The sequence below is a fragment of the Capricornis sumatraensis genome, chromosome 2 (assembly GCF_032405125.1).
Source record: "Capricornis sumatraensis isolate serow.1 chromosome 2, serow.2, whole genome shotgun sequence".
Classification (NCBI taxonomy): Eukaryota; Metazoa; Chordata; class Mammalia; order Artiodactyla; family Bovidae; genus Capricornis; species Capricornis sumatraensis.
Genome location: NC_091070.1, coordinates 1,281,355 through 1,307,162, shown reverse-complemented (window position 1 = coordinate 1,307,162; position 25,808 = coordinate 1,281,355). Strand labels below are relative to the sequence as shown.

At 52.3% G+C, this 25,808-nt stretch overlaps 1 protein-coding gene across 1 annotated transcript in view; it reads right to left on the bottom strand.

Annotated features, from left to right (window-relative positions):
- Positions 1-25,808, bottom strand: part of NRDE2 (NRDE-2, necessary for RNA interference, domain containing) — a 46,962-nt gene that overhangs the window by 10,063 nt on the left and 11,091 nt on the right. Inside the window, exons 2-9 of the mRNA XM_068965895.1 lie at positions 21,229-21,340; positions 19,489-19,722; positions 15,841-15,990; positions 8,325-8,775; positions 6,485-6,890; positions 4,974-5,107; positions 3,010-3,130; positions 632-807 (exon numbers count right to left, since the gene is read on the bottom strand). Coding sequence (XP_068821996.1) covers positions 632-807; positions 3,010-3,130; positions 4,974-5,107; positions 6,485-6,890; positions 8,325-8,775; positions 15,841-15,990; positions 19,489-19,722; positions 21,229-21,340 — 1,784 coding nt within the window. The remainder of the gene's footprint in view (positions 1-631; positions 808-3,009; positions 3,131-4,973; positions 5,108-6,484; positions 6,891-8,324; positions 8,776-15,840; positions 15,991-19,488; positions 19,723-21,228; positions 21,341-25,808) is intronic.

The window sequence follows — 25,808 nt, the reverse complement described above, 5'->3', positions numbered from 1 at the left end:
AGGACAGAGAAGCCTGGCGTGCTGCAGTTCACGGGGTCACAAAGAACTGGACACGACTTAGGGACTGAACAATGCTGACGCCAAAAGCTGCAGAGCTGCCAGCGCACAGTAGGGCACCAGGCCGCGAGGGACGCAGCCTGAGCGCCTGGCAGGCACCAGGGCTCACTGAGCGCTGCCTCCTCCCCAGGAGGACGGGCCCCGACCCCCCGTCCCCACGGCCTGCACCTCCTGCCCCCTGTCTCCCGAGTCACACGCACTCACGCATCTTCAAGGATGGAAAGCGGGGAAAGTGGACACAGAGGAAGAATTTAGGACAGTGACTCCATGGTTTCCAACCTTGAGCCGTCAAGGCTTCATGTGGAAAACTGACTGAATATCCTGGAAGACAGTCTCCGGAGGGCTGGCCACCAGACCCAACCGCCTCCTCGGGCACAGGGACAGTCAGGGCGAGAGCCCCGAGCCTCCTCCATCACCAGCAGCCAGCGCGGCCCTGCCGCTTTCCCGGGAGAGGACGTTTCTGAAGACCGGAGCGGGGCAGGTCAGCCTCTCCCGCGCGGGGTCCTGGGAACGGAAACCCCGCGGGAACGGGAGAGAGCAACGCCGGCCGCTGGGGGTGGGCGTGGTGGCTCACCTGTCTCTCGGGGTCCTCGCAGTCTTCCTCCGTCTGCTTCCTGGCCTTGTCCGGGCGCCACGGCTGCCAGTGTCTGTGGTCTCGGGACCGCTCGGCGGCCAGCCAGATCTGCCACCGGGGCAGCGTCTTGTCTCTAATCTCCTGGTCCTCGTCCTCCGGCTCCTCGTCGTCGTCATCTAGGTGAGAATTAAACTTCCAGCAACCGAACCAGCAGACAGCACCGCCCTCAACCCTCAAACCCAGCTGCTCGGGCCAGGGATGGGGCGGACGCCTGATGGCCAAGATGAACGTGACCCAAGCCCAGCCTTCTGGGCCCCTCAGCGGCATTTACGGACTCTCCCGTAATCAGTCAGGTTCCCAGAAAAGGAAGGTGAGCTGATGAAATCAGATGATTTTTTATGCTCTCACAGCAATTAAAAATGGGAATGACATATTTTAGACGAGAGCTGTCTAGAACTTTCTGTGACGATGAGAATGTTCTAATTCTGTGTGATATGGTAGCCACATGTGACCTGGTGGGCATTTGAATTGTAGCTGGTAGAATAACTGAATTTCAGATTTTATTTCAACTAATTTTAATTAAAACAGCCATGTGTTGCTAGCAGCTACTGTATTACACAACACAGTTCCAGAATGCTAAAGGACATTTAATGATAGCACTGCTTTAGATTTTCTTAAGCCATCAGAATTTTTAGCCAGTGGCCCTGATTATCATCCATGTTCACTTTTTTTAAAGAAAGAGGCAGTTCAAGATATCCTGTATTTTATTTTACTTTGTTTCCTAACTCTGAACATGCAGAATAAAAAAGGAAAAAATTCTGAGTCTTCCACTGAAATTCAATAAAGTTAAAAATAAACACAGTATGTAAAATGGTTTGGCCACCCAGAAAACAGTCTGGCAGTTTCTTATGAAACTAAAATGCACCGACCGTAAGGCCTAGAAATTGTATCCTTGGGCGCCGACCCCGGAAAGACGAAACCCCATATTCCCACAGAAACCTTTACACTGATGCCCACAGCAGTTTTATTCATAAAGGCCAAAAACTGGCAAAGACGCCAGAGTCCTACACCAGGTGCCTACACCAGGTGCCGAGGTGCCTAGAGAAACTACGGCACAGCTATGCCGCGGGCACCACTGAGCAGAAAACGCGAACACAGCTGCTGGCACACCCCGCGTGGACAGAGCTCAGGGGCTCTGCCAAACGAGGAAAGCCGGTCTGCAAACACTACACAGAAGACGCCTGCCAGTGAGCATGCGAGGCGCTCGGACCCTGCTGCGCTGGTGCTGAGCATGCGAGATGGTGCAGCTGCTGTGGCACACCCGTGCGAGGGCTCTGCAGAGAGTCAGAGCCACCGCCCGAGCTGGCAGTTCCACCTCTGGGTGCACTTCCCAAAGAACCGAAAGCTGGGGCTCAAGGACTCATCCACAGGCCTAGCGGTATATTCACAACTGCCAAAAGGGGAAGTGATGCGCCGTGTGCGTGCGTGTGTGAGAGACATGCACACTGTGGAAAATCATTCAGCCTTAATAACGGAAGAAAAACTGGCGCGTGCTCTGTGCCGTGTGAACCTTGAGGACACCACGCTGCGTGAGCCAAGCAGCACTGACTGTGCACGTGGCGCTCTGCAGGGGTTCGGATCTGGGCAGTGGCAGTCGGTGGCCACGAGGAGGGATGGGGAGTGAGCTGGACTGGGGTCAGGGCGCTGGGGGAGACGAGGAGCTGAGGGGGAGGGAGGTGATGATGAGTGACAAGCGTCCAAATGTAACTGATGCCACCGAACTGCACACTTAGAAATGGCCAGACTGGCAAACTGTCTTTCACGATTAGAAATGTTGAAGAGTTACATACGATTCCACTTATATAAACAGGTGAGAGAACACAGCAGTGGGACGGAAATGGAGAAGGGAGTCGAGGTGGGCTGGGGGTAGGCCGGGGGCGGGGCGGGGGTCAGGGTGGGGCAGGCAGAAGCGGCGCACAGGGGCCTCGAGGGAGGCGGGGCTCTGCAGTGAGACCGCGGCGGGGCTGCCTGAAGCCGCACACGGGATACATGCAGAGAGCGGAGCAGACACAGGCGGAAATGAGCAGCTGCAACATGGGCGAAACCTGAGCGGACTCCCAGCGGCGCCCTCCGCCGCGGGGGCAGCGGGTGAAGGGCGCACAGGTTCCCTGCGTACTCTTCCCCGACTTCTTGGCAGGGCTGGTGGGGGCTGCTTTAAGGTGCCTCAGGGGAAGAACAGCCTGAGCTCCCAGGTCCTTCTCGGGATCTGTATAACATTCCTGAATTTCTGAGGAACCGCCGGCACACATCAACACGCCAGGAAAACGGGAAACCCCGCGCGGAGGAGGCAGCGGCCCCTCCCCGGAGAGGCGCCTCACCTGGGCCGACGGCCACCCAGCCGCCCCGCTCCTGCTGGTGCATCCAGGCTCTCCAGCCCCGGGCGCCCTTCTCCCCGGCCCGGGGCTCGCCGCTGTCCCAGAAGGGCTCGAAGAACTCCACCTGTCGAGGTGTAAAACATGGAGGTTAGCCGCCACGTTCAGCTCTGTGCCACCAAGCACCGAATCCCTGCTGTGTGTTGGGAAGATGTACTGAGGTTTGGTCATGCGCTCCAGAGTATTCAAAGCCTCAAGCGCGTGGACTGGTCCTGGGCTAGGCTTTAGCCCGGGGCAGGGCCCCGACCCTCATCAGCAACGCCTCCCATCACAGAGACTGTCAGTCAAGGGGTGGGGATGAGCGCGGCTCGGACCCTGACCCCTGACCACACCCCAGGCTCTGCAGAGAGACCGAGTCCCTTCTCTAGCTCACCGCGTCTGTAGAACAGCAACACGCCTCTCAGAATAACTGTTACCTGGCTTACTATATAACAGTCAGTTCTGTCAATACTAGCCAATATTCCTTACCCCAATTTTGTCCAGAAAAGAAAGGTTAAAAATGATGATGATTAAAAATAGTTTTTACAAGCAGTTCAAGAAAGCTCCACAAGATGGAGACCGTAGCCTGTCACGAAAGACCTTGCAAAGCTCACCATCAACTGAGCTACCCTGCCCATCTCCTACCAGACGCTCTTCGTCAGGTAGAAAACTGACTTTTCCTAAGTGGAAAAAGGTTTTCTTAAATCCCTCCCGCTCCCCCGCCCCCGCCCCTGCACCCCCCCTCCCCGCCCAAATTAGGGTCAGTGTTGGCGAGCACCAGCATGTAATCTCACTGCAACTTCAGGCAAGCTTTTAGGTGGAGGAAAGGTTGACCGAGGGAGAGACGGGAGACGCAGGTTGGAATACAGAGGCAGGAAAGAGGGCCTGTGGTTTAAAAGCTACGTTTTGGACTTCCCTGGGGCTCACTGGTAAAGAATCCGCCTGCCAATGCAGGGGACGCAGGCTGGATCCCAGGTCCAAGAAGATCCCAATGAGGAGCAAATAAGCGGGTGCACGACAGCTACTGAGTCTGCGCCCCAGAGCCCGGGGGTCACGACTCCTGAGTCTGCGTTCTAGAGCCCCAGATGGGGGAGGTCACGACTCCTGAGTCTGTGCCCTAGAGCCCCAGATGGGGGAGGTCACGACTCCTGAGTCTGTTCTCTAGAGCCCGGGGATGACCACTCCTGAGTCTGTGCCCCAGAGCCCGGGGGTCATGACTCCTGAGTCTGCGCCCCAGAGCCTGGGGGTCACAGCTCCTGAGTCTGCGCCCCAGAGCCCGGGGGTCACGGCTCCAGAGTCTGCGCCCCAGAGCCCGGGGGTCACGGCTCCAGAGTCTGCGCCCCAGAGCCCGGGGGTCACGGCTCCTGAGTCTGCACCCCAGAGCCCGGGGGTCACGACTCCTGAGTCTGCGTTCTAGAGCCCCAGATGGGGGAGGTCACGACTCCTGAGTCTGTTCTCTAGAGCCCGGGGGTCACGGTTCCAGAGTCTGCGCCCCAGAGCCCGGGGGTTCTAAGTACTGAAGCTGCAACACTCTAGAGCCCCTGCTCCACAACGAGAGAAACCACTGCAATGAGAAGCCGAAGCACCACACCCACAGAAGCCTAGCCAAATAAAAAATAAAATGATGAAAAATTTAAAAAAAGGCATGGTAACTGCTTCCCTGGAGGTGGGTGGTAGCTAGCATTTGAACAGGGGTGAAGTAAAGGAGAAAAAGGACATCAGTGAGTCTTTATAGCGGGAGGTGGAGGGATCGTCTTTTTGCTCTCAACGCTTTTCCTTGGATTGCCCGGATATTTCTGAGACAACTCTCAACTGATGTAAGGAGGATGTAAATATTTTGAAAATACTACCACCAACTCCTATTACCCACACCCCTCCCCAGAAGAGAGACGGGCCAAGACGGGAGCAGGGGACTCGGGCAGGACACGCACCTGGCCTTTGGTGGGCAGGCCCTTCACACTGTCAGGCTTGAAGAATGTGAAGTCAACCATGGCCTGGAAGAGAGACACGGCCTTCTCGGTGTGGCCAGCCTGCCGCAGGAAGTGGCACTGCTGGAGGAAGAGGGCTGCCGGCGGGAGAGCAAAGGGGACGAGCCCTGGTGAGCGCCTGGGCAGGGGCGGGCAGCCCCCAGACGCGCAGCTCGGCACCCAGACCGCCTTCTCCCCAAACCAGCGACGGTTGCAGCTTCGAATCGGCGAGCTAGCAGGTCCCGAGTTTAAAGGATCCACGTAACAGTAGTGCGATCACAGTGCACTATTCTCACTTTTAAAGGAAACGGCCACGGAGCACAAACAGTGACAACGAAACAAGACCAGTGGGTGGTCTGAATACTGGTTATCAAGTACTCAGAGCTCGTTCTTACGAGAAAAACTCGGGAAAGGATGGCGCAGTCGATTTTTTTTTAAATCAGAGAGCCAAGCTCTGTGCTCGGTTGATCACTAGATGGCATTATTCTCCAGCAATTTCCATCACAGACTCGGTCCTGCTGTAAACAAATCTGGGTTCCATGTTTGAAATTTTCAGTTCATTTAAACTGTGGTACAATTCTCTCTATGAGATACCATTAAGCTGTTTGAGCATATCAACACATTAATATCAAATATGAGCCCCTTTAAGGCAGTGATGCAAATGCTTATTATTTCTAGAGCAATATATTTCTTCTATCTTTAGAAATTAGTAGCAATATTCAGTAGCAGGGATTTGATCAAAGAAATTTGATCCCTTTGATCAAATCAAAGGGATTTGAGTCAGACCCTGAGCTAGGCTCCCCATATACCATCTCAGCTGACAGGCACAGCCCTCCTGTGAAGCAGGTATTGGACTGCTGTTGCTGGGAGAGAAACTACAGGTCAAATGGGTTAAGGAACCTACCCAAGGTCACACAGGAGCCTGTGAAGGGCAAACCCAGCATTCAGGTCAGGAGTGACACACTCCAGTATAACACGCCATCTCTGAATCTCATTACTGGACAAAATGTGTAATACAGTCTAGTCTCCTTGGGGACCTACTGAAAACGTTACCAGCATAATGACACCAGTAGCCTGTATCTATCAGTGACTGACAGCCAGCCAGCGCACCCTACCAGCGTGACTGCCTAAGCCCCACAACGGGGTGAGATGTGGGCATCTCAACAGATAAGGCCACAAACAGCCAAAGGAGTTAAGAGACTGCGTTTACCTGAGTAACAGCTGGAAAAGCTGGAGCTTCTAGCCTGGCGATATTTTCTGAACTGTGCTGGCTTAATGCCTCCCGCTGCCCAGAAGGTAGTGTGGGCAGGGGGGCGCATTACCCATCATGAAAAGGACTCATGATACCCTTTTTTAAGCATAAGCTTTATCAACTTAGACTTTCCTAAAATAAATCAAAGATAAGCTATTTTCAATGAAGCCAAATGAAAGAACAGCCCCTCCCGCATCACTGGACTGGGTGGCCGTCTCCTTACCAAACATGGCCTCCTCGGTGCCGGGCAGCTCAGGGTGGGAGACGATGCTGCCGTCCCTCACGGCGGACAGGGTGCTCAAGCACTTCCCGTACAGACTCTGAATTTTTGATACAGAGAAGGTGCTGAACTGGCTCTGGCAAAACAACAGGTATTTCTGCCAGAGGGCTGTGTTGTTGGGATGTAAGAAGACCAGTTTCTGCCACTCTTTGAGCAGAGTGGTGGGCTCCCAGAACTCGGTGCAGAGCTTCAGCTTGGCGAGCCTCAGGTCCACGCTGCTCGGGTTGCTCTCCATGGCCCGCTCCAGGATGGCCAGCTTCTTCTCCAGGACCAGCCGCAGGGACCGCTTCCGTGTCTCCGGCTCTCCTTCCTCCATGGTGTAGAGGCCTGGTCTTCTCATGACCTCGTCCTCAACAACAAAAACACCCACTCACACGGGCACATGGACCCGGGGGGCCCGGGGTGTCAGCGCTGCTTGTGGAGTGACTTATAAGGCCCACAGGGCTGCTCACTCCACACAATGAAGTGCTCTTCAGGTTGGTAGCTCTGGTCTCGTGTTTGGGGTTGGGAGTTTAGTCGGTAAGACATGTCTGGCTCCCTGAGACCCCATGGACTGGGGCCCACCAGATGCCTCTGTCCATGGGACTCTCCAGGCAAGAATACTGGAGTGGGCTGCCATTTTCTCCTCCAGGGGATCTCCCTGACCCAGGGATCGAACCCCCATCTCTTAGGTCTCCTGCACTGGCAGGTGGGTTCTTTACCCCTGGCACCACCTGGGAAGCCCTATCCACTCTCTCTCTTGAGAGTCCCTTGGACTGCAAGGAGATCCAACCAGTCCATCCTAAAGGAAATCAGTCCTGAATATTCATTGGAAGGACTGATGCTGAAGCTGAAACTCCAATACTTTGGCCACCTGATGTAAAGAACTGACTCCTTTGAAAAGACCCTGATGCCAGGAAAGATTGAGGGCAGGGGGAGAAGGGGATGACAGAGGATGAGATGGCTGGATGGTATCACCAACTCAATGGACATAAGTTTGGGTAAACTCTGGAGTTGGTGATGGACAGGGAGGCCTGGCATGCTGCAGTCCATGGGGTCACAGAGTCAGACACGACCGCGCAACTGAACTGGACTGATTATTTATTCACCTGGCTGCACCAGGTCTCAGCGGCAGCTTGCAGGGTCTAGTCCCCTGGCCAGGGACTGAACCCGAGCTCTCTGTCTGTGGAGCATGCAGACTTAGCCACTGGACCACCTAGAGAGTCCCCGTCACTTTAAACTTAGGTTTCTGTATCGGTAACTAGCATGCAGTGTCTTGAAAACCTTTTCTGAAAAGCTGATTTTACCAATAACACAGCCGAATGTGGGACAAATGTGGTAATTACGTAAGTGGCTCCAAAAATAAGCGGGACAAAGACAGATGGGCGTATTTCTGAAAGGGAGCCGGTGGCTCCACCCTGTCCCTGCACAGACCGCCCTGTGCACCCCGCACGCTCTCTCAGCACTGCAGGAACGCCTCCCCGCTGTGGGACGCACCCACCTCGATTCCGCTCACGGCTTGCCATCTCTTGGAGGCCATTCCTTACTCCTGGGTGGCAAGTCACCCCTCATTCCATCCCCCGCCCCTATGCCACAGCTTGTCCCACCCCAGACTGCAGTGACCCCTCACACATCAGCCTCCATCACTGGGCTTTGAGCAAACTCAGGGCGAGGGCTCCATTCTAACCTTTCGAGGCCCGGCACCAGGGCTCCTCACAGGAGCTCAACAGTCGCTGCGGATAAACCAGTGCCCAACGTTAGGGCCGCCATTCCCAGGCGGGAGACCTGGGACCGTGACGCTTACCTGGAAAGCAACAAAGGCCATCCACAGCTCTGTGTCCCGAGGGTTCTCGCGAACCTTCCTGTTAAACTCCTCCACCCTGGCCTTGAGGAGCGCGCCCTCTCTGTCGGGCTGTGAGTCTGGTGGCCTGGACTCCTGCCCTGAAGGACCCTGTCCCTGTAACCACTGCGTAGTGGCTTGATCGTAAATCCCCAGAGGGTTCAGCCAGCTGGTAGCAGGGGGAGCCGCGTCGTCCACGCCCTTCACCGGGATAAAGGAGAGCAGCTCCGACGACGGAGCTCCGGGCTGCCTGCTGACGGCGAGGCCGTCCACGTTCATTAACCCCACGCTTTTCTTCGTAAAGTAGCGCTCCACGTGCTTGCGGGAACGCCTCTTTTCTGTGGAAGTCCCCTCCCAAGACAGACACTGCTTCTTTGGGTTGAGGCCGAGGCAGGAGTCTCCTTTCCTCTTGTATCTAATGTTTGAGAAAGAAAACAGGTTACCGAGAGAACGCACGCTCAGGCTCCACGGACCGAAGGCCCAGCAGGCACTCTGGTTCCGCCAGTTAAGTTCATGTATTCAAACTCACCTTCCCTTCAACTGTTTCTACTCAGAGAAGTAGGAGGACTTTTCCTCTATCCTGCTGTTTCGTCTGCGTCTCGCGAATTTCAGATCATGCCTGTCTGCCAGGCCTTAGTACCTACCCGCCCCTAAGCTCTGCACCGCGCTGTCGTCACGCCACCGCAGGCGGCATCGCGTGCGACAGGCAAGGGGAAGCCATCGCCTCCCCCTCGACGGCTCTTCAATAGGACGCTGAGGCCTCAGGTGACACTGGGCCCTCCACCTCCTGGACCAGTCCCTTTCCCTCCGTGCTGTCTACTTCAGAAGATAACAGAGAAGCCTAAGGCTCCTGAGACAAAGTGCGTCACACAGAGTTGCCTCTGGCTATTCTCTACTCCACAGGAAAGGGGCTGGGCTCTAAGATGCTTTCATGGACCACGCAGGCGTCCCCGGAGCTAGACACATGACTACCGAATATCTGTACACAAGCTAAGGAAATCTGTGCCCTTTCCCATGTGTGTGCTGCACAAACAACCCAATTCAAACAGCAAAAGATGTGAGCAGAAACGGCACAAAAGACACACACGGCCGGTAAGCACATGGACACGTGGTCAGCGTCTGAGTCACCACGGAAAGGCCGGTGAGAACCGCGATGCCCCGAGCGCAGGCCCACCGGGACAGCCAAGATGAAGGCAAGGCCTGGCGACGTCGAGCCCCGGCCGCGGACCTGGAGGGGAGCCGGGGCTCACGTGCCCCTGGTGGGAACGTAAACCGCCACCATCACTTTGGGAACAGGTCTGGCGGTTTAAAAACAAAGCAAAACAAAGCCTAAACGCAGACCTTACCCTGTGACCCAGCAATGCTATTCCTAGGCGTTTACCAGAAAGAGGAAACCAGAGCCCTACACAAAGAGCTGTGCACAAGCGTTCTGAGCAGCTTTATTCCTAACAGCAAACTCTGGAGAAAGGCCAGGTCCCACCAACAAAGAATGGATGAACAGACAGTGGGGTGGCCGCCGATGGACACTCCCGCTGGGAAAAAGGAACGAGGCACTGATAGGCGCCCCGGCGGGACGAAGCTCGGGAACGCGACACCGGGGGGACGGAGTCGGACACAGAGGGGTACACGCTACGCGAGTCTGTTTACATGAGACCCTAACAGACAAGCACGCTCTCGGGTGGAAGAGCTCAGGACGGCGACCTTCTCTGGGAGGAGGGCTGCGGACACAGTGGAAAGGAGCCTGAGGGAACTTTGCGGGAGGCTGAGCGGCGGGCGGACGAGTGACGCGCGCCCTGTTTCCAGCCGCTGCCCACCGCGCGCATCCCTGCTGAGCTCCGCCTGCAGTCAGCCAGCAGCACCAGGACATGTGATCCTCACAGGACTGAGGACGCGTGGTCAGCCTTAAACCACTCCCTTCACACCTCTGTCTGTGGAAACTGGACCCCGGTGCCAAAAAGGCTGGGGACCACTGCCCTAAGAAATAAACGTTAAGTTAAAAACGAGTTCTGTTCTCCCCAGTGACTATGACATGGAACAGCAGACTGGTTCCAAATGGGAAAAGGAGTACGTCAAGGCTGTATACTGTCACCCTGCTTATTTAACTTCTATGCAGAGTACATCATGAGAAACGCTGGGCTGGAAGAAGCACAAGCTGGAATCAAGATTGCCGGGAGAAATATCAATCACCTCAGATATGCAGATGATACCACCCTTATGGCAGAAAGTGAAGAGGAACTCAAAAGCCTCTTGATGAAAGTGAAAGAGGAGAGTGAAAAAGTTGGCTTCAAGCTCAACATTCAGAAAACGAAGATCATGGCATCTGGTCCTGTCACTTCAAGGGAAATAGATGGGGAAACAGTGTCAGACATTTTTTTGGTGGGGGGGGGCTCCAAAATCACTGCAGATGGTGATTGCAGCCATGAAATTAAAAGACGCTTACTCCTTGGAAGGAAAGTTATGACCAACCTAGATAGCATATTAAAAAGCAGGGACATGACTCTGCCAACCAAAGTCCATCTAGTCAAGGCTATGGTTTTTCCTGTGGTCATGTGTGGATGTGAGAGTTGAACTGTGAAGAAAGCTGAGGGCCAAAGAATTGATGCTTTTGAACTGTGGTGTTGGAGAAGACTCTTGAGAGTCCTTTGAACTGCAAGGAGATTCAACCAGTCCATCCTAAAGATCAGTCCTGGGTGTTCCTTGGAAGGACTGATGCTCTAGCTGAAACTCCAATACTTTGGCTACCTCATGCGAAGAGCTGACTCATTGGAAAAGACCCTGATGCTGGGAGGGATTGGGGGCAGGAAGAGAAGGGGACGACAGAGAATGAGATGGTTGGATGGCATCACCGACTCGATGGACATGAGGTTGGGTAAACTCCAGGAGTTGGTGATGGACAGGGAGGCCTGGCCTGCTGCGATTCATGGGGTCGCAAAGAGTCAGACACGACTGAGCGACTGAACTGAACTACTATTTTCACTAAAAGTCAACAGTGTTTTAGTTATTCAAGCAATCTCTTAAAAAATGTTTGCTGAGTTTTCTGACTTTGAAACGGAATTTTGAAAAGGTGACTTTAGACCTTCGTTTTGTAGCAAGCTCGATGCAGAAGGCACAGGGGAAAAGAGAGTGCGGCTGCTGAGCATCGGCGCTCAGACAATGTGCACACGAGCTACGCACACTCATTGACATAGCCTGTTTCTAGACAGCTAATATACAGCTTCCGGTGTACAGCTCGATGCAGAAGGCACAGGGCAAAAGAGAGTGTGGCTGCTGAGCATCGGCGCTCAGACAATGTGCGCATGAGCTACGCACACTCATTTACAGAGCCTGTTCTAGACAGCTAATATATAGCTTCCGGTGTACAGCTCGATGCAGAAGGCACAGGGCAAAAGAGAGTGCAGCCGCTGAGCATCGGCGCTCAGACAATGTGCGCACAAGCTACGCACACTCATTGACAGAGCCTGTTCTAGACAGCTAATATACAGCTTCCGGTGTACAGCTCGATGCAGAAGGCACAGGGCAAAAGAGAGTGCAGCCGCTGAGCATCGGCGCTCAGACAATGTGCGCACGAGCTACGCACACTCATTTACAGAGCCTGTTTCTAGACAGCTAATATACAGCTTCCGGCGTTTCTCCCTACTGTTAAGCATTTCTTCATACCATTCGTTTTAGAAACAACGATTTTTATTGACTTCAAACTGGCTCACTGGAAGTGTCCCATAATCTATTTAACCATTTCCCTATTGTTGGACATTTAGGTTCTACCCAATTTATCACTTATCACAAAATCTTAAATTACTGGACCAGACCTCGGATGTAATTTAATACAATAGTTCCCCCAAATAATGGCACTTTTCCTATAAAATCCTTATCAAATAATCAGCTAGTCTTCACTTGAATAATTCCAGAGGGAGCGACACCCATTTTGTTTGGAGGTTCAGTGAATGATATCAAACGTATCTATTATAAAATCAGATATAGGCACCTACGGGCTTCCCAGATGGCGCTAGTGGTAAAGAGTCCACCTGCCAATGCAGGAGAGGCAAGGCGTGTGGGTTCGACCCCTGGGTCGGGAAGGTTCCCTGGAGGAGGGCATGGCGACCCACTCCAGTACTCTTGCCTGGAAAATTCCACGGTCAGAGGAGCCTGGTAAGTTACAGTCCACAGGGCTGCAAAGGAGTCGGACAGGACTAGCAACTAAGCACACACATTGGGCATTTAGTCACCAGAAGAAAAAAGGCAGAGAGAGAAAAGAAACGAGAAAGCAAAAGAGGGCAAGCTCAGGAAGAGAACACGTTTAAATCAAGCTCCCAATTCTGCCCTGAGCCCACTCAGCGGGTCTGGGTCCCGGAGGGAGCTGGGCTGGGCAACATAAACCTGCCTTTCCTTTGCGGAATTCAGTTCACACAGGCCTTCTCAGAGTCTTGACTGCCTTGGTCCAAATTCCAGCTTCATTTACTAAGCTGGGTGACCGTAATCAAGTTTTAAAAAACAAACAAACTGTGCCTCAGTTTCCTCGTCTGCAAAACAGGGACTGTAACAGTAACTTATGTTGCAGAATTGCTAGGATGATCAAAAAAGTTTATATATGTAAAGGGCTAAGCCACACAGTAAGGGCTAGATGAGTTTAAATTATCATTTCATACAACTTGGCTCCTAAACAAGAGCCAACTATTTCAGCTGGTGGATAGCCAAAGAAACAACAAACTCTTCCAAAAATGGCAAAAAAAGAAAAAAATAGCCGAACTTCCCCAACAGACAGTGTATTAGTTCTAGGGAACTTCCCGAAGGTAACCTGGACCTGTTCCACACTAACTTTAGAGCCTGCCCCGTTTACCACAAAGCCTCAACATGCTGCACGCCATCGCTGGGATGCTCACACTCTGAGATCTGCTTTTATCCCGAGCCAAACTTCCACTCACCGGTCCTGGTGCCGCTTGCCAAGTTACACAGGACACTGCCAACCCACCTTCCCAAGGGCAGCAAAGCCTACAGGACAGTGACCTTACCCAACACAGGCTGCGACCCACAGCCCTCACCTAGACCTCGCAAGCAGGGTTAGCCACGTGTCTGCTCACCGTCTTGTCAATGCTCGTAGTTTGTCAGGATCTCTCCTAACAAGTGTGAAAATTCAGCATCTGACACCGTATTCCCACCGTCCTGACCAGCTCAGCGTGCAGCGGGACCACCACCTTCCGAGATGTGGATACTGACAGCTGTATAGCGATTAATCTGAGCAAGACTTTACCTGACTTGAGCTTTAACACATTACCAGGAAACCTCACCAATGCCCTACACCCTCTGGAGTCGTCTCTGCAGCTGAGATGAATGAAGCTGTCTCCAGTCACTCTCTTCCTCAGCTCTGGGCCATTCACTAGCAGAGCTTCAAGAGCCACTCTCTGTTAATATCGCTTCCTTTCTTAAATCTGGTGCTGCGATAGTAAGCCTTTATCTTTGCACACCAATTTCTTATTCCATATCAAATATTTCTGATATTTGAGTGTCACGCACAGTAGGAGTTACAATTTCCAGTTTACAAATGAAGACACAGGGGCTCAGAAAGGTTAAGTCAACGGTCCCGTTTTTGGCACCAGGAACCCATCTCCTGGAAGACTTTTTCTCCATCGACGGGAGGGATGGGTCAGCACCGAGGAGCAGCAGATGAAACTGTGCTCACTCACCACTAACCTCCGGCTGTGTGGCGGGGTTCCCAACAGGGTACCAGTCACCGACCCGGGAGCTGGGGACCCCGCGGTTAAGTGACTTGCCTGGGATTATGGTACCAGTCAGTGGCAAAGTCAGAAGGAGAACCAGCATCGTCTGTTTCCCAACCTAGAACCCGTCTCTTCTTTGGGGATGGTGGAAGAGCACCAGAGAAGAACGGGTGTAAATCCCAACTCTCTCTCTTCCTGGTGTATGACCTTCCAATGATCCTTCATCCCTGAGACTCCTCTCCCTGGCTGGGTAAGATCAGAGCGCCCTCCTCCTGGAGCAGCTGTGAGTCGGCAGGACAACTCCAGGGGGAAAGAGGTGCAAGCTGGTGCTGCCCGCTCCATGCCTGCCAGCGCTTGCTGGGACTCCCCACGCTGAGGCATCAGGACCAGAGGGGACTTCAGGGAGCGTTAGCATCACTCCGAAGTACACAGGCGCACCATGAGCGCCACTAACCCCTGACCCCTGCCACGAGGACGTAGTAGGCCACATGCAGCTGCGAACACGCACCACAAGCCACCGACGCCAGCCCATCCTGAAGGGAGCCACAGCTGGGGCTGCCTATGTGGGGGCCACAATGTCACGCTGGGTGACACCTCATTAAAAGCTGGCGGGGCGGCAAAGGGGCGGGAGCGAAAATCTACGTTAAAAGGCAATCAGCCCATGGAGAACGGTCACCACCTTCAAGGCCTCCTCTAGGCTGTATATTCCATGATTCTCTGCCTTCAGTTTCCATTTCCAACTAAGCTGTTTGGGAGCGAGAGACTGCATATCATTGCTCACTACGTCCTACAAAGTACCAAGTGTCTGAAGAGCTTACTGGGGATTCAACTGTTTTTGATTGCCAGATTAGAGAAAAGCTCCTCCTTTTTGAAAGCGCCCCCTTTCACCGAGCAGGGCTGCTGCACCGCGCCGAGCTGGTTTCCGCCGCAGAGGGAGCCGCCTACCTGCACACGTGCCCGTCCTTCTCTGATCCCCGCCCTTCAGGTCGGCAGAGCGCGCTGAGCGGGCCTCTCTGTGCTGGGCAGCGGGCTCGCCGCAGCTGCCTGCTCAGACTCAGCACCGACAGGGCAGGGCGAGCGTCAGCCCAGTCTCCCGGTTCCTCCCCACCACCGCCTCCCCGTGGTGTCCGAACGCCCGCTCTGTCTGTGTCTCCGTTTCGCAAATACCATCATCTATACTATTTTTTCCCCATTCCACATATATGCGTTAATACACGATAGAGAAAAAAGCTTAAACTCATTACTGAAGCAAATACCATCACCTGTTTTTATGATTATCTGGTGACATATGCCAGAAGCATTTTGAAAAAGTCATTTTCATTTAATGTCATTTTTAAAAATGGCATGTGTGGGGCAGGGGGCGGTTTGGATAAATAAAAGGCTTTTGTAACTTTTAAGAAAGGCATATAGATTAAACCAAATGGTTTATGGATAGTCACAATCAGTTCACGGTATTTTTAGACTCATTCAGTCTACAGACATTCACTGAACACCTACCGGGCCACACGCTACACCAAGCACCACGGCTGAATAAGATTAATCCAACCTGGATCCTGATCTCCAGGTTTCAGCTTTTATTTCACAGCGTGAGATTACTCACCTGCTACTGTGTAAGCCTGAACAACTGAGCAATGGATAAAGCTCCGCAGAGGCAAAGGTGGGGCGGCTGGGGGGACGCAGAGACAGAGTCAGAGCTGAGAGAGCTCAGAGCGGAGAGAAGCCCCCTCCCCACCAGGGGCGACCGGAGAAACCCATCGCGACCCACACACCTGGCAACGTCTCCTCGGTAAAGAGACTTGTACTCCCAGTTGGCAGGATCCGGTTTCTTATCCATTCGGAAGGTTTCTCCCGTCAGAGGCTGGATGTCCTCAAGCCAAACACAGTGACGTCCGGTATCCGCAGCAGCATTATTTCCTTGACTGTGGGACAGGGGAGGGTGAAGAAGAAAACGGGAGAGGCGCTTAGAAACACCCCAGTTACGTACGTCACAGCTCAGAAATATGAGAGAGAGACACGTCAGACCCACAGGGCCTCGCGCACAGCTCCGTGCAGACAGTGTAGCCCCCGCCATAAAGATGGCCCGGCTCCTGCTCTGGAGAACGCGTTAAAGTAAAAGCGAAGACTGCCCTAAGTGGCACTTTACCAAGAAGAGAAGTCAGCTTATCCCTGAAACAAACGTGAGAGATATAGATGTCTTTAAAAAACAACAGTAATAATTCATTTGAATGTTTATAACTTGACTTTCAAACATATTTACACACAAGGTTTTTTCTTGAAAGGAAGGAAGAAATGAAGGAAGGAGGGAAAATAAGGCTGCCCCTACTTTGCCTAACTTATGTGAAAGTGCTCGGCTAATTAATTTCAACTGAAAACGAAGCACAGCCACAGTCCTGAGTGCTTCCGCCTCTGGTGTCGCTCAGACGTGGCCTCAGTCTCCTTTTCACAGCCTGGGCTCTGTGCCGGCTGCTCTGCCTGTACGCACGGGCCTTGACCATCCACTTCTTACAGAGAGTCCACTGTAAGAAAAGACCCGTATTTATCGCTTTGAACCAATTTGTGACGTGGCAGACTTCCAGCTCAAACCCAAAAGAACCAGTTCCCTCGGAGTCAACTAAGAGGAGGGGAAAGGCTTCTCTGGCATCTAATGTCTTTCTCCCTTCAAAGAAAATAATTCATGATGCTGCTGACCCAAGAGACTGCCCCGGGAGTCACAACGGCTGCTGAGTGTTGCTCCATCTTTGCTGTCTGGCTCTGCCCAGAGAGAAATCAGGACTCTCCAGGCTTCCAAACCATTTCTGGCTGGGAACGCAAGGGCGTGGTATCCCAGGGACACAAAGTAGCTACTCGATAAATACTTGCAGGGTGATGCATCTCAGGTTAAAACACATGCTGAGTTTTAACTCACGTCCCTCCAGAGCAACTGTGGAGGGTTTTGATGACAAAAACCAAAGCAGCAGCTAAAGGGATAGAAAAAGGTCGATGCATTCCGGAAAGAGATGGAACACCAGCTCGGGGTGGGAAGGGCTGGCTGCAGACCACGCCTGGGGAGCAGCGAGCCCTTCACACCTCCCCTACTGGGTCCCACAGTCAGGAAGCAGGATGTGGTCTGGGCTGTGCACGCGGAAGGAAGTGTCACCACCTGGAGGTGAAGAGGAGCTCACCCTAGGAAACAGAGGTCATCAGAAGCTGTGGGGAGGCTGTCCCTGATGACCCTGGAATCAGAGTCCCACACGGGACACACGCCCCTCAACTGCCCCCAAGCCACTTTCCTGACATCACAGGGAGACACTCACGACTCACTAGTATCTTAGCCCCTTGTCTAAATGGAAACAAGACCTCTTCCTGGTCGCCTTCCCAGGAAGAGACTGCACAAGTGAGCAGTAAGAACGGAAAAGACAAGGACAGCCCGCTCTGACCTTCATGGGAACGTTATACAAAATACCAACAGACTTGAAATTGCTGTCTGGATCACACAGCTGCCAAGAGGCTGTAAAGATCCCTTCTGATGTGGTTAGGCACAGGCTGAAAATAACTATCTTTCAAATTTCTTATGGTTGCTTCTGTACAGTTTCAGGAAATCCTTTAAAACTCATTTTCCTCAGTCATATAGAGAGAAAAAAAGACAAATAGTTAAAGATGAGTCTTTGGAACACACAGCAGCTAATGTATTTTGCTCTGAAGATGTACTAAAAAGCAAGAACGTCAGTGATATATTCATTCACACTAACAGACATGTACTTGAGTGTTTACTACGTATCGGCCCTGTGCCAACTGCGGGGGGGCTCGGCGGCGGGCGGGGCGGGCTCGGCGGCGAGGGGGGGAGTGCTTTCTGTCCTCCTGCTGTTCCTGCTGTTTAGCCGCTCCGCTCCGTCGTGCCCGACTCTTTGGGACCCCGTGGACTGTAGCCCACCAGGCTCCTCTGTCCATGGGATTCTCCAGGCAAGAACACTGGAGTGGGTTGCCATTCCCTTCTCCAGGGGATCTTCCTGACCAGGGGTCAAACCTGCCTCTCCTGCATTGCGGGCAGATTCTTGAGCACTGAGCCCCCAGGAAAGCCCTCCTGCCCCCAGAAATCCAGCCCGATTTGGAGCCTTGTTGCTGGACTCCTTTATCCTTCCCCTCTAGGGTTACGGGGACAGCACCTAGACACAGAGTGGGCTAAATAAACACGGCCCCTCTGAGCCCGAGGCCTGCAGCGTTCTTCAACGCAAATCTGACGACAGAGCACCCTGGAAGGCACGGTGTTTGTGTCTCTGATGGAAACCACAGACCAGATTCCAGACTCGCTCCAACCAGAGCTCTCACTGACATCATGGGGACGTCTAAGCACACAGCGAGAACAGATAATCCCCAAAGAGCTGCAAAAACCTTAGCAGCACTAAATATTATCAAGTATGCCTTGGGTGGGCCTTATCATTTTCTCTCATCTAGACCACACGAACAAAGAAAAGAAAAAGCAAGGTAGATGAGGAATAATTCAAGTAGCTTCACCACAGGCCACCTGTCTTACGTGTGGGCAGAGTGGGCAGAGTGCCCCTCGTGCAGGGGGACGCTAGCCTAAGCAGAGAGGGAAAGCTGTGACGGGCTGTCTGCAGCACGCCTCGCACACCGAGCTCGGGGGAGACGGCAGGGAGACAGGCGGGGAGGAGAGAGGCCCCACGGGGAGGAAGCACTGCGGTCGGGAGCCACTCTGCACCTTCAGCACCGTGGTTCTAAACAAGCCTGAGAGAAGGACGAAAGCAATGATGATTTCCAGTGAGGGAGCGAGTGTCTGGTAAACACACAGGGTTTTGCTTTTACACTCCTTTCCACGAAGGTCTACCTCGGGATACCGGACAGTTCCCTGAGCGGTGCGGCAGGGCCCCGCTGCCCGCCCCCCACACGACAGCGCCCGTCTGCTGACCTCCCTCCCCGTCCGCCCCGCCTTCACCGCCCGTGCGGCCGCCCTGAGTCTGTCCTCTGTGTCTGCAGATGGCGTTTTGACGTGAGTGACTGAAAGAAAGGTGTATCCAGAAAGAGAAAGCTAAGACAAGTTTCTTACTCTTTATAAAAGCATAAAACTAAGTAGTCAACTGGCCCATACGCCCACTGTGAGGCTTATCTGTCACCTTTCAAAAATCCTGTAGGCTTTTTGTCTGAATCAGATTTTGACACAATCATTGCTGCGCCCAGATAACATTTCTCAAATAAAATCACGGCCCTATTTTTTTTATGAAAGTTTTCTTTCTCTTCCTTTTCTTTCGCTGACCTCATGCCGCAGCGCCTTCTGGGTTTTTCCCACCTTTACTGAGAAATGCGCTCACTGCATTCTGACTGCGCGGCTAAGTCACTGTTCAAACGTCTCACTTGTGGCAACAGTGAAGGGAGAGAAATTCAAGCTTTGAAAAACCATAGACATTTGAGAACAGAAAACCTACTTCTGTTTCTCTGATTCCCTTTTACTGTCTCTGACGCTTCTGGAAGGTCTGTCCTTTGCAGAATCAGTGTCTGACTCAGACCCACTGCTACCTGACGACCCACGTTTTCTCTTGGTTTTCTTGTGGCGCAGAAGCTTCCTTTTCTTCTTTTTCTCTTTCTTCTTTTTTCTGCTTGTTTCTCTGGGCTTTCTGTTAGTGTCACTTTCATCTGAAGGCTCTGATTTCAGAGGACTCCTGTTTGGGAAGGTCAACATTAGAATTATTTTCAAAAGAGAATTAGGGAAATAATATGCAAATAAGTATGCAAGTAAACAAACATGCAGAAGGCAATTCTCTAATTACCCACACAGGCTTCCTATCTGCTCAGACATCATACAGTACCTTCCTGGCTTATACCTTGGAGATTTAAAAGCTGGCTTACAAATTTACCTTCAAGATTTAAGAGTTGGACCTAAAATGACATTGGCTGAAGAGATTCTAATCTTTATAGCTTCTAAACCTATATTTTCATAGCTGTATATTCTTAAATTAATCTAGCAGTTATCAAATACAGTATTTTAAAAATCTCTAAAAGGTTTATTTTCAGTCCTATATATTATACCAGGATGTCCTTAATGCCAAAAAAAAGGAAAAGGAAAAAAAAAGTGGGTTTAATGCTGGCCCTTGTTTTTGTAAGTTAGAATGAGCTCTTTCTCATTACTCCTCTCTGCATGAACTAGTCTCAGTTTCAAAGGCTTCCCACACTTTTATGGTACATCATATTGATGAGACCGTTTGGTCTGTACTGGTGAGAGAGCTCATTTCTCGATCCAGTGATCTATAACAAACTCCTTTCACAGCTGGTAGAGATGTGTGCCACCTTGCTTTCCCCGAAGTTCCCATGAGATTTTTATCCTATGTTATTACAAAACCTCCTCCTATTTTTGCAGGCAACTTCTATCTTTATGCAACTAAGGAAATACCTGAATTACAATATTCTAAAGGTCACTAACGAGGTTAATAAAGTTACTTAAGCGCCACAGTGACACCATCTCCCTCGTGGCCTAATTACTGGCAGTGACTGTGTCATGGACTTGCCACTGCAACGCAAAGGGGAAAAAAAGATGATCTGGAAAGAGTGAGGGAAGGGAAAACAGTAGAGATCACCTCCGTACCTCTGGTAAAAGAAAGAGCTTTTATTGACCCTTTCATCACAGGGTTTTCTAAGGATCACTACTCAAGCAAGCTATGGACAGCACACTGACAAAGGCCAACAGTCCGCCTATCGACGCCGCCGTGGGCGTCCCTGGTGGCTCAGAGGTGAAGAGTCTGCCCACCAACGCAGGAGGCGCGGGCTCGATCGGTGGTCCGTCAGCGAAGATCCCAGTGCCACGATCAACTAAGCCCGTGGGCCACAACCCCCAAGCCGACACGCCAGAGCCAGGAGACGTGACCCCCAAGCCCACGCTCCAGAGCCGGGAGACGCGACCCCCGAGCCGACGTGACCCCTGAGCCCACGCTCCAGAACCGGGAGATGCCACAACCCCCGAGCCCACGCTCCAGAGCCGGGAGACGCGACCCCCGAGCCCACGGGCCCACAGCCGCTGCTGCACAACCAGAGCGGCCACTGCAGTGAGCTGCAGGCACCGTCCCAGGAGAGTGGCTCCCGCCCTCCCCAACTAGAGAAGCCTGCAGAGTAATGGAGACCCAGCGCAGCCAAAAGCAGAACAGGAATAAATGAAATCGTTAAACAAAAACTACCTTGTCAGCGGTGACCCTTCAGAAACAGGGGCTGCGGTGGCCTCTTGAGATTGTCGGCTCAGAGATGTTATGGCTCCAACACAGAAGCTTGGGTTACTCAGCCAGTCTAATTCTGCACACGGGCAAAAGGGAGAAAAGATGAGTGTAGTCAGTTCAATGGGCTTTCTCACGCTGGGAATCTATCTTACCAGCCGACATCCTAATTTACAACCTACATAAGCCAGACATTCCGAACAGTCCACAGAGACTGAAGGGAACCCATGGAATTCTTACTTCACAGGGCATGGAGCTTTAATGCACTCTGAAATATTTAAGACTGGAATCCTCTTGTGATATCAGGCTGCGGCTTAAGCAAAAGCCACGTAACAAGTGTGGCTTAAAATGCAACGAGACTGCACGTATTCCATCCACAAAGTAATGAGCATAAACCTCCCAAAGCATTAGGTTTTCCTGACCCAAAATTTGATTTAGACAATTCTGAAAAGTTAAAAAAAAAAAAAGGCCATGCATAAAAACTTATCATACTTAACAGTATTATAGAAGACTCAGGTATGTTTATTTTTTAAAAAATTACAATGTTCTATCCTAGCATAAGTTACTTTGACCCGTTATACACTAACTTTGGACTTCCCAGGTAGCTCAGTGGTAAAGAATCCACCTGCCAAGGCAGGACGCATGGGTCCAACCCCTGGGTCGGGAATATTCCCTGGAACAGGAAACGGCAGCCCACTCCAGTATTCTTGCCTGTGAAATCCCTTGAGCAGAGGAGCCTTGCAGGTCACAGTCCACGGGGACACAAAAGAGTTGGACATAACTCAGCAACTAGACAACAACACTCTTCAGAGTAACGCAACATAAGCTTTCCCTCATAACCGTACTTGGCGAAAACAAAAACGGAAGGTGTCAGCTTTCTAAATGAATGCTAAAAGTATACGAGATATGAAGCAGGATCATCTCCGGGCGGTGAGGTTAAATGCCCGAGAACATTTCTTCTTCCTGCTTATCCATTCGTTTCTGACTCTTCTACAATTTACAATTTCTAAATAACCTATCTTCTAACCTTTAGCAGTCTTGGCTGGAAGGGGAAACGCGGGGTGGCAGCAAGGCGGCCCGTGGAGGGCAGGGACCTTGTCCCGCTCTGTTTGGGAGCCAGGGCATAACCCCATGCTCAGGAGAAAGAACGAGCGAAGCAGTGGCAGTGGGGCGCGAGCAGGGGAGTCAGCCTGGGTGACAGCTGCGCTGGGACACAGCGCACAGGCCCGCCATTTAAAGTGCGCCAGTCAGCGGCCTCAATGCATCCAGAATCCCGCCACCCTCACCCCAAGTTCAGAACGTCTCCACCCTCCCCAAGAAGCCCCCACCCGTCTGTGGTCACCCGCCTCCCGCTCTCCCACACCGCCCCCACGAGCCCTAAGCAAGCACTGATCTACTTGCTATAGATTTGCCTCTTTTGAGTATTTGACTATAAACAAGACCATTCAACGCATGCTCTTTTATAACTGGCTTCGTTCACTTGACGTCATGTTTCCAAGGTCCATCTGTGCTGTGTGCAGCGTGTATCAGAATCTCACTCCATTCTGTTGCAGAATCATCTCATTGCAAAGGACCTTGATGCTTAGGAAGACTGGAGGCACGAGGAGAAGGGCGCAGCAGAGGACGAGATGGCGGGCTGGCATCACCAGTTCAGTGGGCATGAGTTTGCGCAAGCTCCGGGAGATGGTGAAGGACAGGGACGCCGGGCGTGCTGCAGCTCATGGGTTGCAAAGAGCTGAACATGACTCAGGACTGAACAACAAGGGTAATTCTAGTTGATGGGTATCCATCTTCAGTTGGGGGACATCTTATCCACTGTCAGTTGAGGGACACGGGCTGCTTCCACTTTTTGCCTGCTGTAACAAACCCTGCTATAAGCATTCAGGCACTGGCTTTCATGTGGACACACGTTTTCCGTCATCTTGGGCACCCATCCAGGAGCAGAGCTGCTGGGTCCTACCGGAACCCATGCTCAGCACGTTGAGGACTGCCAGACGGCTTTCCGCATCGGCCGCACACTGTACGCTCCGGTGAGCAAGGCATGTGTGAAGCTCCACCTTCTCCAAGTCGCTGCCAGCTCACTCCTGTCCTCCGGACCCCAGTCCTCCTGCTGCGCGCGGTGTTTTCTCACTGTGATTGTGGTTTCCATCTCCCTGCTGACTCAGTGTTGAGAATCTTTTCATGCGTTTCTTGGCCCTCCGTAATTCAGGAGAAACAGTTATTCAAATCTTTGGCCCATTCTTTAATTGGGATGTGTTTTTACTATTGAGTTGTAAGACTTCTTTATACATTCTGTATCCTAGTCCCTGATGCTAAGTGCATCGTAGTGAGGAGGGGATACTGGAATGCGTGTCCCGACGTTTCACACACTGCTGTATCCCCAGCACTGAGACCGATGCACACATCAGTAGGAGTTTAACAAATATCTGTGGAAAAGAGGGGGTGGAAGAAGGAAGAAAAGCTCCTGAAGAGAAAAGAGAAACGGCACAGGAAAAAAGGGAAAGAAGAGAGGGAATCCGGCTGCGGAGGGCCTGACTGCAGGCCAAGCAACAGGTTAAGCAACCTACTTATTTTAACCCTCACAACACCCCCTGCAGGAGGAACCACGGTCTCCACTGTGCAGGAGAGAAGACTCAAGGCACGGAGCAAGCAGTGCGGCCTGACCGAGGGGCGCTGAGAACGCTGCTCACGCGGGCTTTCCTCTGCTGTCTCCTTTCTCCTTCTCTGCTGGTTCCCTTCCCTCGGGCCTGATTTCTGGCAAGAGGTATGTGAAAACAGTTCCTGTCGCTTCACCATAACTGGGTGCTGCCACAGTGAAGGGCAGGGGAGCTGGCGTGCGGCAGTCCACGGAGTCGCAGAGGGCCAGACAGACTGAGCAAAAGCGACAGTCAGGAGCAGAGGGAAAGTGGGGGAGATGGAGCCAACAGTGTGCAAGGAGATGCGCTCAGAGTCTGTCAGACCCTCCAGAAACACTCGGACGGTGGGCGCGGCCTGAGAAAAGCCAAGGCGCAAGAGCAGCAAAGCGCGGCCCTCCAGAGCCCTTCAGCAGGCGCTAGGAAAGCTTTTCAGGAGAACGGCCACCCACTTCAGGATTCTCGCCTGGGAAACCCCACAGGCAGAGGAGCCTGGCGGGCCCCTGGAGTCCATGGGGCCACAGAGTCGGACACGACTGAGCGACTGAGCGCAAGGATGCATCTAAGGTTTTGCCATATGGGGCCGCTGTGGAGAGGAAAAAAGTAGTCTATAAAGAACTAAAACTCTTGGGTTTCGAACTCAAATCATCGTTGACCCTCTGAGTGACCTTCATCTCAATCAAATGACCTTTTGTAGGAAAAAAGCGTATTTTGACCTGCTAAGAAGTTGCTGTTTCCTCGGGTGGGCGGCCGGGCAGCTAGCGTATTAGCAGTGAACACGTGGAATATTTAATATTCACTGAATGTCAGGCCTGGAAAATTGGGGAGATCACCTAGTCCAGAAATTTTCACATTGTTTACCAAGGAACTCACTGTTGAAACGTAGTCTTTCAAAGTCCAAGACGCAGGAGAGAAGAAGCAGGATGCTGCCGCCGAGGGCTCCCAGGGAGCAGAGCCTTGATGCCCCTCCCTCTTCTACAGATCAGCAGTCAGAGGCCCAGGGGAGGGAAGTCACACACACCCCGACCCTGGGCCTCAACCCTCCACCCAGCCCCTCTGACCGCGCCACGGCTAACTCTTCACCTCCTCAGCAAAGGCGCTGTTTCTCCTAAGTCTCCTTGCAGGTGGCACAGCCGGCTATCACGGCAATCCTCCTCTCGTAACCTCACTATCTGCATGTCAAGCCTTCCAATCAGATCCTAAGCCACAGGCCAACAGCTCAGATCTTCACAGGGGCCAGGTGAGTCGGTCACTGTGACACCATCAAGAGTGGCAGCGGAGAAAGAGAAAACGACCCACGGAAACCCCGCCAGCCAAGCAGCTGCACCGACCACCCTACAGCGCTGGCTGCCAAGGCTCCAGCTGGCCTCGCTCCTCCCGCTTCCTTCTTCCCAAACCAAGAGCAAGAGGAGGACGGGAGCCGCGGCGGCTCACGCCCGCGTTCTCCACTCCAGGCACAGGGCCTCGGGACAAAGCAGCTGGAGTCAGTGAGCATTTGTTGAATAAATAAAAAGAAGGAGGATCCGAATCATCTCTCTGCATCCTTGCACCCCAGCACCTGATTTACAGAACTGAAAGCATTTGAGATTGTCAAAAGGATGCCATTATCTAGGCACAAAGCTCAACTTTATAATTTTTCTGGTCTTCACTGTACATGCAGATTTAATCATTAAAGAACGGAATACCTACTGCGTGTACAGGCACAGCTCCAGGCTTTGGAGGCATAGTGGTGAACAAGTCCCTGCTCTCCTGGTGCTTCTGTTTAATCCTAACACTTCACGTGACACATGTGCATTGTTAAATTTTAATTACACACAATCCCGGAAAGCTATCTGAGATCAAGACAATTAAAAATCAGATTGCAAAGTCCTTTTCTATATTTACTTACATCCTCAAAGAGTTTACAAATGCCGA